At 38.3% G+C, this 13289-nt stretch overlaps 1 protein-coding gene across 1 annotated transcript in view; it reads left to right on the plus strand.

The window, feature by feature from the left end:
* The window catches only part of LOC128868601 (SHC-transforming protein 1), a 61078-nt gene extending 53393 nt beyond the window's left edge, over positions 1-7685 (plus strand). The window contains exons 4-7 of the mRNA XM_054110880.1: positions 2936-3167; positions 3294-3445; positions 5622-6031; positions 6750-7685. Of these exons, the coding sequence (XP_053966855.1) occupies positions 2936-3167; positions 3294-3445; positions 5622-6031; positions 6750-7252 (1297 nt within the window). The 3' untranslated portion in view covers positions 7253-7685. The remainder of the gene's footprint in view (positions 1-2935; positions 3168-3293; positions 3446-5621; positions 6032-6749) is intronic.
* The last annotated feature ends 5604 nt before the right edge of the window (positions 7686-13289 follow it).

Below are 13289 nucleotides of genomic sequence, written 5' to 3' on the forward strand. Positions count from 1 at the left end.
GCTGTTTTTGCATATTTGTAAAACCAGTCAAAATGAGTGCATATGCAACTGGATGCTCAGCTCTTTTTCACATGCTTAAGTTCTTTTCCATATGTGCTGCGCATGGACGACGAGCAGAACAATTATCAGCAAAAGCCACACTAGCAACCCGGGACTCAGGCAACTTCAATACTTTCTCTTCTTCCTATTTCAGTCACTTAGTTTTTCCGAATGCAGTCGCCGATACAAAATGTACACATCTGTCGCAGCCATATCGACGAAATGGTAAAAAGGGCGCGTGATTCGGTTTCGAATTTTAGCTTGAATATGGTAACGCTCCATTAGGTACACTCCTCGGATATTAGTGTTGTATTTTCGTAAAATTATTGCACAATCGACATCTATGTACGTTTGCGCTGTTTTACTCTTCGATCGTAGCGTGTTTTTTAATCAGGTTGCTTATTTTCGTTTGCTCTTTTAAATGCACGAGCTCCAACATAAATTGAAGCAGTTGATCCCAATCATTCGGTTTTATTGACATTCTACAACACCGTCTCATACTAACTCCATACAATAAAAACATTACCGGCTCCTGTAAATTCACCAAAAGAAGGGACGTCAGAAGAACCAGCAAATTCAAGAGACGTGGATTGAGAACGAGGTCTCTTTGTGGGGTTTACTGCTGTGAAGGTAGATGCTATATCCTCACCATCAATTGAAGTAATATATATTGGCAAATCAGCGGATGGAATAAATTAGTCAGACATTCAATTCCCATAGGTATGCTGAGATATTAGTTTGGGGAAAAAGAAAACCATTATTTTCTTGGTACATGGCTGTAGTAATCGATATCTCGTAAAGTATCGATCAAACAAATTCGAGTTTATGTGCGTTGTCTAGGGAACATTTGACACCAAAAAAAATTCTGTTCTGTTTTTTGTTTGTTCCATTCAGTTGTGAGTTACAGGGCGTGGGTGATAACAATCGAAGTCAACCGAAGAAAATTTATGCATTTTTGATGCTAAAGAAAATTTCGATGAAATCACAGAAATAATTAAAGCTGATCGGCATGTTAGTAGTCGTAGCATCGCCCAAGAGCTAAAGATCAACCATAATACAGTTTTAAAACATAAGCGCAAAAATAATAGATTTCTTTTTCCCCAAACAATATTTTTTTTGCCATCTGGCTAGATTAATTCTGGCCTGTAATTGGGGTCTTCCAACTAGTCATCACTGCTAAAATATTTATGATTTTCTTCTAACTCAACTAGAGTAATTCTTCTTCTTCTTCTAACCAATTTGAAGCAAACTTTATTTTTCTTTGAAAATAAAGTCGAATCGATAAAGACAGCCTCGGCGCGGGCTTGCCTCTTTGAGGGTTAAGATTGTCTAAATTTTCACTTTTTCTAGGTATTGAAAACATTGAAATCATATAATGAAATGCAACTATATTTTTAATATCATCTTAAGAAGAACCTAGCCGATGGCCCACCCTTAATTAAGATTATATAACTTTTCACTTTGAAGGAATTAAAATCATGAAAATCATTGCAAGATATGTAGCCATATTTTTGTATATAATTTTTAAGAAGAACCCAGCCGATGACCCACCCTTTATTAAAATTGTTTAACTTTTTACTTTTGTAAGTATTGAAAGCTTTAAAATCACTGAAAGATATGCAACCATATTTTTGCATATTATTTTTAAGAAGAATCTAGCCGATGACCCACCCTTTATTAAGTTTGTATAACTTTTACTTTGAAGGAATTAAAATCATGAAAATCATTGCAAGATATGTAGCCATATTTTTGTATATAATTTTTAAGAAGAACCCAGCCGATGACCCACCCTTTATTAAAATTGTTTAACTTTTTACTTTTGTAAGTATTGAAAGCTTTAAAATCACTGAAAGATATGCAACCATATTTTTGCATATTATTTTTAAGAAAAATCTAGCCGATGACCCACCCTTTATTAAGTTTGTATAACTTTTACTTTGAAGGAATTAAAATCATGAAAATCATTGCAAGATATGTAGCCATATTTTTGTATATAATTTTTAAGAAGAATCTAGCCGATGACCCAGCCTTTATTAATATTATTCAACTTTTTACTTTTGTAATATAAGTATTGAAAGCATTAAAATCACTGAAAGATATGCAACCATATTTTTGCATATAATTTTTAAGAAGAAGCTAACCGATGACCCACCCTTTATTAAGTTTGTATAACTTTTTACTTTGAAGGAACTAAAATCATGAAAATCATTGCAAGATATGTATTTTGTATATAATTTTTAAGAAGAATCTAGCCGATGACCCACCCTTTATTAATATTGCTCAACTTTTTACTTTTATAAGTATTGAAAGCATTAAGCTCACTGAAAGATATGCAACCATATTTTTGAATATTATTTTTAAGAAGAACCCAGCCGATGACCCACCCTTTATTAAGTTTGTGTATCTTTTTACTTTGAAGGAATTAAAATCATGAAAATCATTGCAAGATATGCAATCATATTTTTGTATATTATTTTTAAGAAGAACCTAGCCGATGACCCACCCTTTATTAAGATTGTATAACTTTTTACTTTGAAGGAATTAAAATCATGAAAATCATTGCCAGATATGTAGCCATATTTTTGTATAGAATTTTTAAGAAGAATCTAGCCGATGGATCACCCTGTATTAAAAGCTTCAACTTTATAAGCTTTCTGGCAGTATACGATAATAATTAGTTTTATAGAGAAATTTCGGTGAAACTCTTAATTTTTTATCCAGGCTTTGAGACATGGGCACAGAAATCTAAATTACATTTTGCAACATATTTTTGCATACAAATCCCTTTCTTTTCTTCAAATTTTTTCTGAACTTAACTAAATCATAATTTTAAATTGCACTTTAAATAATGGATAATAATTGGAATAAATCTCTATATCTTACAAAAAATTTTCAGTGAATGCATCAATCGCGTCTGCGAAGCCGCCGGCCTCAAATCCGCTGGTAAACGGCGCGTGGATAAGAAAATCCTGCAGTATATATCCGATCAGCCACACATGCAAAATGCCGGCACAAATGTCATCATCAACGTGTCAAGTCGTGCGCTGGATTTGGTGAATGCAGAGACGGGTCAACGCTTAACCAGTCACAACATGCCACACATATCTTTTGCATCCGGCGGCGACTCGGTAAGTTCTGCAGTTCGTGCAATTTACATGCCACAGTAACGGTATTTTAATATGTACATACATATATGTATGTGTGGAATTTTTGTTTTTGTTTCTTAATTTTCATTGTGTGCTTTCTACTCCCAGGACACTTTAGACTTTCTGGCATACATAGCCAAGAATGAGAACGAGTGGCGTGCTTGTTACGTGATCGAGTGCATTGGCGGACAGAGTGAAGATTTAATATTGACAATCGGCAAGGCGTTCATGCTGCGTTTCAATGCAATCAAACATTTGAAGTAAGTAGATAGAGGCTGTAAAATTAGTTTTAAGAATCTAAAGAATTTTCTAGTGCTTCTTGAGACACTCTGCATGCTATATAAAATAAATATTTTTATTATTATAAAATGGCTATTTGTGCACTGCGACCTAAAAGATATATTGTGCAGCCATGTAACCTACTCAAAGAGTTTTAGTCTATTAATTAGCTAATTAGGCTATTAATAAATCTTAAAACTGCTGTAGACTTAATTTCTACCAGGAGCTTTGAAACTATAGCCCCATTTCCCAGGTAATTTAGTCTGCGTGGTGCCGCTGCTGGGCAGTCTCATAGAACGTGTTCTGCTGTTTCTTGTGCCTCTTTGCAGAGTCTACAGGAATCGTTTTCTTCACACCTGTCTTTTTCATGTGATAATTATGTTTACAGTGTCCTGTTAGTGGTTTAGTGTAAAATTTTATGTCCTCTCTGCTTTGGTTAAGGATTGCTTCTGCCTTTATCCGTTCTGAATCTGTGAGTCTTTTCAATTGCCGCATACCCGATTGGGCTCTGCAGTAGTCGATTAGGCCTCGCTGTTCCTGCTCACGCAGGAAGGCACTTTTGAAGTTGTTATTTACCCCGCATAAAGATTCAGAACCTATGAAGGAAGTGTTTGCCCCCTTTTTTTTCGCTAAAGTGTCCGCAATTTTATTTTCTTCGTGCCCCTCATGTCCCGGAGCCCACATCAAGGTAACAAAGTGCTGATTCCAACCGGGCGGGCCAACCTGGATTGGAATGAGAAGCTATCCAGCGATTTTAGAGCTGCTTGACTGTCAGAGAGAATGTTAATACTGCCACCGCGCGTGCCTCTGCCTCTCCGTAGACATTCTCTGGCACACAGCTCTAAGGCGTGGACATCCGCCTGGAAAATGGAAGTGGTATTTCTCATTGCAATTGCTTTTTTGAAATGTGGTCCGAAAATTCCAGCCACGACACTACCGTCTTTTATTTTGGACCCATCAGTAAACGCCCTGTTTTAAGAATATTTCATTGCTTGTCCACGCTGAGCTGTTACTGATGACTACTTTGAATTTCTTGGAGAAATCTAGTTTCCTTTCCGTCTTGTCGTGAACTGTCAGGCTCGGAAAGTTCAGGATTGAACCCAGAATCCTTACATATCCTGTAAGATTGCCTTCTTTGAGATGGAATAGATTAGGAAGCCTTAGAGCTGCACTGATTGGCGTTCCTTTGGCTACAAGATATAGTGGAATGAGTCCAGTGACCATTCCTAACAAAAAGCCCCTGTAAGGCATGTTCGCATTGCTCCCGTTATGCTCAGACAGCCTATTCTGTATACCTTGTTAAGTGTTATCTGAGTCTTAGTTTGGTCTACTTTTGGCAACCATACCAGAGAGGCATAGGTGATCATTGGCACTATTATTGTCTTATAAGACTATGCCATCACCTTTGGCCGCAGACCTCATGTTTTACCATAAAGCCTTTGGCATACATATATTGCTCTCAAAGCTTTATTTGTGATGTACGAGAAGTGATTTTTTCAGGTCAAGATTTTATCAAGGATTACTCCCAGATTACTCACCCTAGCTTAGGGATCCATAGACTTAATTTTCTTCTTCGGGTGAAGGGTACCACACAGGTTTTGTTCGGATTTAAGGGAAGGCCTTTCTCCCGACACCAGTTTTGCGTAATGTCGAGAGCTAGTTGCATGCGATCAGTTATAGTAGAGTCAAATTTGCATTTAACCATGGTAACTAAATCATCTGCAAAGCCCTGAACTTCGTATCCAAGATCGTCGAGAGTCTTTAGGAGCTCGTCAATGATCAATAGCCAAAGGAGCGGTGATAAAACGCCTCCTTGGCGGCATCCTTTGGTTGACTTGACACATAGTCTTTTTGGCCCAGTTTCAAAGATTGTCGTTCTATTCCTCAGCATATTGGGAGCCCAAGTTATGACTAGTCTATCTATTTCCTTCATAACCATACCCTCCTGAGCTGGAAGAAGCATTGTCGAATGCCCCCGTAATGTCAACCGATGTACAGAGAGAAAAAATATATATATTTAGGCTCGTGCATATGTAGGTATATACGTACGTAGTAACTGTAAGCAGCTTCCAAATTCAATTTTGCGAAAAAAAAACTAAATTATTGTTATTATTACATGTCTCCAAATAACACTCGCGACATTTTCTTGCTCCATAGAAATCAAACCGGTGTAAATCTCAACACTCCAGTGGAGAATAGCAAAGACTACTACAATGACTTACCCGATAAATTGCCACCGGAATTGCTGCATGAAAACGATTTACCTCCTGAATTAAAGCAGCAATTACTGCAGCAACGATTACAACAGCAACAAGAACAACAACAACAACAGCAGCAGCAGCAGCAACAACAGCAAACGCAACAGTCACAATTACCTCAAAACAAAGTGGGACATCTGAATTTGAAGAAACCACGTGACCGTCTCAGTAGTAATCTAATCGACTTGAATAGTCCGCCACCCGACCAGACTACCACCAAAATGAACCTCAACAATTTCGACCAGATGGCCGGTGTCGAGGGTGCGTGTGCGCTTCCACAAGCGCCCGTACATGATGTCTTCGATATGCGTGAGTAGTAGTTCCAGATTTTATTAAGTCAGGAGTTGTAACCATAAGTAAACTCTTGACCAAAAGTAACCTAACCTAACCTGAATCAGGACCGAGGTCAAGAGGTTACTTATGGTTACAACTCCTAAACAGAATTGCAGTGGGCAGCGGATAACGGGTTGGCGGGTACCCGCTGTCATAATTAGAACACATTTAATAGCATGAAATTGCACAGAATTGCGGCGGGGACGGATTTCTAGCTGGCGTTTATTTTTACGGCGTCAAAATAATTAGATTCATTTCTATATTCTCCGAGAGGTTGAAGACTCGATGTTGCTCTACTGATTACTTGATAACAATTTATTTTTTTACAAGCAACAGCAGGCAAATAACAAGCAAATAATATTCGGGTAACCCAAGAAACTCTGCAAATTATCAATAATTTAGAAAGAAGTTGTTTTTTGAAACAATGAGCCTCAATGATTGGCTTTAAAAATATAGCAAACGAAAATATTTTACTATAAAACTAATTTTATTGTAAACGCAAAATGTCAGCTGAAAAACGTCTCATCGCAATTGTTTTCCGTCCCTGTCGCAATTGCGTTTGACCGATGGAATTTTCTGACGGCAGTGGATCAGCTAATTACCACCCGTCAACCCGTTACCCGTTGCCCCTCTGCAATTCTGCTTCGTGCCTAATACATCAATCTTCCTTCATTTTTCTCTCTCTTTCTCGCAGAACCCTTTTCGCTCTCCGCCGAGGTGCAGCGCTCTCAACTAAATACCGAATTGTGGTTTCATGCGGGCATCAGTCGTCAAATAGCAGAGAATATGCTTAAGAATGATGGTGATTTTTTGGTACGTGAATCGCAGGGCAAGCACGGTCAATATGTGCTTACCGGTTTGGAGGTGAAAACACCCAAGCATTTGCTACTCATCGATCCGGAAGGCGTTGTGCGTACAAAGGATCGCATTTTCGATAGTATCAGTCACTTGATTAACTACCATTGGGCTAATGCATTGCCAATCATATCGGAGGATTCGGAATTGGTGCTGCGCAACCCGGTGCTGCGGCAATCCACAGTGCAACACAGTGCACAACAGCAGCAAGCAGTGCATCATACAGCAGCAGGTGCTGCCGCCGCCGCCGCTGCTGCCACTACCGCCACTGCAATGCAACATCATCAGCATCACACACTACAACAACATACGCATCATGCGCGACCGATTGTGAATTCTTGATGAGGCTACTGAAAGCTTCCTGATGAGGATAGGAGGAATTGATAAAGAATTGAGATTTTTAATATAAAATATTTGTATCGCAAATAAGTTAGGTGTTTAAGTTGCACGTAGTGAAGAGGAAGAAAGGCAAAAAAAAAAATGTGTCTGAGTGTCAGAATGTATTTTGTTTGTGTAGTGGGATTTTGAGTTTTTTCGAAAATCCCAGAAATATGTAGATGTAAAATGTATTAGTTAATTGTTTACATTTGTATACTCGCTTTAGGCTCCTTGAATTCGTTCGCAAAATTTTATTACTATGCTTATTTTAATTTTTTAACATACGTACATACATACATACATATGTATGATCTTTTTTTTTCAAATTTAATTTCATACATTTTCGTACAATAACATAATTAACAACGCAATAAATTCCGATAATCTAAATTTTGCAGCTTTCATTTTGTATATTGTTTTTTTCTCTTTCTTTGGCTCAATAAATTCGTTTAAAGTCAGATTTATGCAAAATTATTTAAAACGCGATTTTTCATCTACATATAATTTTTGTCTGCCTAATTTCATAGATGTGATTTTCAATATCTTCTTAATTTGTTATGATGTACATAAATAAAGGGTTTTCCAATAAGAGGTGTTATTCCCATAAAAGATCAATGGTTTCGTTGAAAATAAACGTTGTCCAGATCAATACCATCCCATTCCGGCCATAAAAAATCGTTAATCATCTCTCGGTAGCGCAATCCATTAACCGTAACTGTTGCTCCAGCTTCATTTTCGAACACGTAAAGTCCAATGACTCCGCCGGACCATAAACCGCACCAAATCATCACACGTTGAGGATAGAGATGCTTTTCAACAATAACCCTTGGATTTTCTGAAGCCCATATTCGACAATTTTGCTTGATCGCGAAGCCATCGAGGGGGAAATGGGCCTTATCACTCAAGATGATTTTTCGATGGAATTTCGGATCATTTTCATGCATTTTAACGCCCCAATCAGCAAAGAGACGACGTTGTTGATGATCGGCCGGCTTGAGTTCTTGTGTTAACTGGACTTTATAAGCCTTAAGACCCAAATCCTTATGCAAAATACGGTGTAATGACGTTTGTGGAATGCCCCATTCCAAAGAACGACGAGGAATGGCCAGGCTGGGGTTTCTTCAACACTTTCGGTTACAACAGCAATATTTTCGGCTGTTCTTGAGCGACGTGCACGGGTTTTATTCTTCACATCATTAACTTGTCCCAACAGCTCGAATTTTTTCACCAATTTCTGTATTGCGGTCCGACAAGGTGCTTCACGATGACCCAAAAATATTCGAGTTTTACGAACCGTCTCTGCCAAATTTTAACCATTTTTATAGTGAATTTTAATCATTTCAATGCGTTGCTTAAGCGTGTATCGTTCCATTTTTATTAATGGCGTAGTTTCTACTTGTCAAATTTCAAAAAATGACAGGCTCAAAAGTGACATCTACCGAAATAGCGAGCTATTCAAAATAAAACCTGTTATTGGAAACCCCTTTACATATATTCATTCAGTCAAAAAAATATCGGGAATTCTTCATTTAAAAAGTGCGCGTTACACAGATATATGTCTAAATTTCTTTTTGCTGGACTGTTGATACAACTGACCACCATAGTGTCGCAGAGATTGAGCCTGATCTGCCAATTAGCCTGTTTTTGGCATTTAATCATATCAGTCAACCGAGGGTGTGCACTACGATTTTCACTATGACTGAAAATATCGAACAAAGAATTTGTCTTAAATTTTGTGTTTTGAACAGGATTTCGTCTGCCGAATCGTTGAAAATGTTGCAGAAATGCTATGGCGAATGTGATTTATCAAAAACACAGGTCTACGAGTGGTATAAAGCTTTTGCGGAGGGCCAACAAGTCGTGGAAGATTTGTTCCGATCTGGTCGCCCAGCAACGTCTTCAACGGATGAAAACGTCCGCAAAATCAAGGAAATGGTGTTGGAAAGCCATAATTTAAGTTTAAGGGAGGTAGCTCATAACCTTAGCGTGTATCCCAAATCAGTTCGCAACATTTTACACCATCAATTGGGCATGAGACGCGAGAGAGTTGAATTTCTTTCAAAAAATTCATCGGAAGAAGGTGGCTGAAGCCATGCTTGAGCAAGTGAACTCGGACCCAACGTTTATCCAGCGCATCATTAGAGGTGATGAAACGAGGATACTCGTATATGAGTTTGACATGCAAACCAGTCAACAGGCGGCTGAATGGCGCTATCCCCATGAGCCGAAACCCAAAAAGCCACGTCAAAGTCGGTCAAAAGTGAAAGTCATGCTACTCGTTTTCTTTGATTATCCTGATGTTGTGCACTCGGAATTCATTCCAAATGGTTCTACGGTAAATACATTTTTATTTGGAAGTTATGCGACGTTTGAGAGAGAATGTGCGTAGAAAACGGCGCAATTTGTGGAAAGAAAACTCATGGATCTTGCACCATGATGACGCACCGTCTCACGAGGCGCATATTGTGAACACTTTTTTGACCAAAAACTCGACAAATATCATCGAACAACCACCGTATTCACCGGATTCACCGGATTTAGGCCCCTGTGACTTTTTCCGTTTCCCAAAAGTTAAATTGCCACTCCGCGCACGCCGCTTTGAGTCGATAGAGGCCATTAAGGAGAATGAATTCGCTGAAGGAGCTGAAAAATCTCTTCAAACGCGTTTAAAAGGTGCTTTGATGACTGCACTAATCGTTGGTTTATGTGTATTGCTTCGAATGGAGCCTATTTTGACGGCGACAAAAAACAATATTGATGATTAAGCAATTATTTTGCGATTTTTTGAACAATTCTCCGTTTTTTTTTGACAGAATGTATGTATATAATTAATTCTTCTTCGTTATTACAATACCCAATATTTTTTTGGCAGAATGTTTTTCCTGCTTCAAAACACAATTCATAAAAACCGAAATGCTCAAAATTAACTACCGGCCAACTTTGTTGTACGCGATTAGCTTAATTCCAATTAAAACAACAAAAGTTGCCTATATGCCTCATGTAAACATCCTATTAGGCCGTCTTTTTATCCCACTTCAGAGAGGAAGCTTAGTGGGGACCCAAAGTTTTTGGAATTCATTAGGCCGTCCATCATTTAATGGTCACCGAGTGTTATTTTAGGTTTGTGCTTCGGGGCAGGGCAGTACTCAAGTATGTGCCTTGGCATTTTAGTGCTCTACTCTGCATAGAGAATCTGCTGATTTCCCAGTATAGTTAGATGAGAGAACAGCTTGCAATGTTCTGTTATAGCCCAGAGAGGCTTTTCTGCGTTTGTCATCACCTTGTCAAACATTTCGGGTTTTATAGCATCGCTTTCGGCACGAATATTTGCTTTAAGCTGGTCAATAGTTTGCGTAATCCTTACTTTACAGATAACCCCACAAAAAGCAGTCCCGGGGGGCTAACAAAGGTGATTTGGGGGACCAGTCGATGTCGCCTTTTTTTGACACTAGACGTCCCGGGAATTTTCGTTGCAGAAATTCAATTGTTGCATTCGCAGTTTAGCATGGCGCACCCACCGCCTTGTTGAAACCAGTAACCGTCTAAACCTTTCTCACGCATTTGCGGGCAGATATAATGAGCCAACATCCATCGATATCGGTTTCCACCGACCGTTTCGTTTTCTTGGTAAAAATATGGCCCAATGATGATTTTGGCGCAAATTCCGGCCCAAACAGTTACTTTCCGGTCATGCAATGGCGGTTCATGGATCTCGTGTGGGTTCTCAGTTCCCCAAATGCAGCAATTTTGTTTATTCTCGCTGCCAGAGAGGTTAAAATGTGTCTCGTCAGTCATAAAAATTTGATTCCAAAAATTGGGTTCCGTGTCAACCATTCGAGCGGCTGTTTGGCCGTATTCCAAGCGACGTGAATGCTCTGTCGGCAATATTCTTTGTGTCAATTGCACTTGGTACGGAAACAAATTTAAATCATCCTCTTAAATGCATTCAGGTTCCACTGACGCCAAAATGCTGAGCGCAACGACGATACGACACTGTTGGCTCCTGGGCAAGGCTTTCACTCACTGCTTCAACAAGTTCATTGGAATGTCTTAGTCGTTGGTGAACGGCATGTTGACGATCTGCCCCTGTCCCGTGCTCAAAAAAATTCGACACCAAACGACGAATAGTATTGTCAGGCGGTGCCTGTTTGCAGCGATACTTTTTGCGTTATGCGCATTGAGTTAGAACAATAGAACGACTATTTTCGATGCATAGCGTCACTATTTCAGTGCGTTGTTTCGGTGTAAAGCGATCCATGGTTTTGTACAAAGATTGTACTGAATTGATTTATCGAAGACATATATGTTGAAGTCGATTGGTTGGTAAATGACAAAGTTTTTCGGCGCTTACATACCAACATAAATGATGGCGCCCCCTGTAATTTAAGATTTTTTTTAAATAAATAATTATTTCTTAGTACCAGGCCAGCTAATACCCGTATTTGTTACCTGCAATCCATCTTTTACTGACAAAACCATCCCATAAGCAAATCAGCTGTTCCCTAATGCGCGTATCAACCATCTGTCACGTTATGATTTTAATCAGAATTAACTGCGCCGGTAACTCTGATTAACGCCGCCATCTGGTTAGGCAATTAGTGGTCTTCTGATTATTATCATATTTTATTGTTCTTAACTTACGTTCACACATGCAGTGTTTAGCAATGACTCCGCAAAACATAATCTACTCGATCCCATTTAAGTGCAAAATTTACAATCAGCTGTCAAGACTGTTTTTGAAAGTTTTTTCTGGATAGAAATTGGTTTGCTGGAATATATTATGATTTTTGATTTGTTTAATTATTATAAGCGATATAAATAAAAAGCAAAGCGAAGCAAAAGTTAATTTGATTGCGCAATTTACTGCTAGGAATACTATACAGTTGGAGAAAATCGGTAAATGACCTCTACTGAGGTTGCAAAAAATGGCGGCAGCAATAGGCAAGCGAAATTCGTAATTACATTTTATAATAAGAAATAAGAGGACAAAGAGCTTAGGAACACACGCCTTTTTTTCTGTAATACAATATAAATGCTTAATTAATAATTGGTCTGCTCATGTAAAAATTATCCCGTAACTTGCCAGTAAATTAATTTCCGAGAACTCGCTCTCAAAGAGAAAAATATCAAAAGAAGTAAATGAACGCAAAACCAGTAACAATTTGCAAGTTTTACGAACAACTGATTAAATTCTTGGCATCAAAAATTACCAAAATTAAAATTTTTTTCAGTTGTATAAAATAAAAAAAAACAAAATAAAGCAAATAAAATGCGAAATAACGAGCTTAGGCATCACATAATTTTTTTGTTTTGTCCACAATAATTTGTTCCATTTCATCAACGCTCTCAGATGAAGAACAATCCATTAGCAAGTGCTCTGTGGCAATCACCGCTGATTTCCATATTTTCCTTGCTTCTGTCTATGCATATATCTATACTTATGTACATATATAATATATGTACATTTTACATATTGCCAAATTAGTAGATAGGGAGGTGGAGTGGCTATCGCAATGACACACTTAGACCTTTCATATGTGGATTGTGATACCACAGGAACTTATCCTTACCCTATGGGTTTCTTTTCAAACTATCCAGTAGCTTTAATAAATGAGCAAAGCTTCGTTAGTTTTGTCCACTGCATCAATTAAAAATGGCATGTCAAGAATGCAGAGCCTCCTTATCGCTACGGTTTCACACTCACATAAAAGGTGTCTGACTGTTTCCTCTTCTTCTGTATTAAGACAGCTTCTACAGAAATCGAAGTACGGCAGTCCTAATCTTCTATCATGGCTGTATATGAAACAATGACCAGTTAATACCCATATCATTTTTCTTATAGCTTCTCTGTTAAATCTTAACAAGCTTTTCGATCGACCGCTGTTCCATTCCGGCCATGTCTGTTTGCTTAGTTCGCAAGTTGAGAGGTTTTGCCAACTTTTATTTACCTTATTGATAGTTTCCCTATCTATAAGTGCGAAATTAGTTAATCCCCAAGAAG

Source organism: Anastrepha ludens, chromosome 6, assembly GCF_028408465.1.
Source record: "Anastrepha ludens isolate Willacy chromosome 6, idAnaLude1.1, whole genome shotgun sequence".
In the NCBI taxonomy this organism is placed as follows: domain Eukaryota; kingdom Metazoa; phylum Arthropoda; class Insecta; order Diptera; family Tephritidae; genus Anastrepha; species Anastrepha ludens.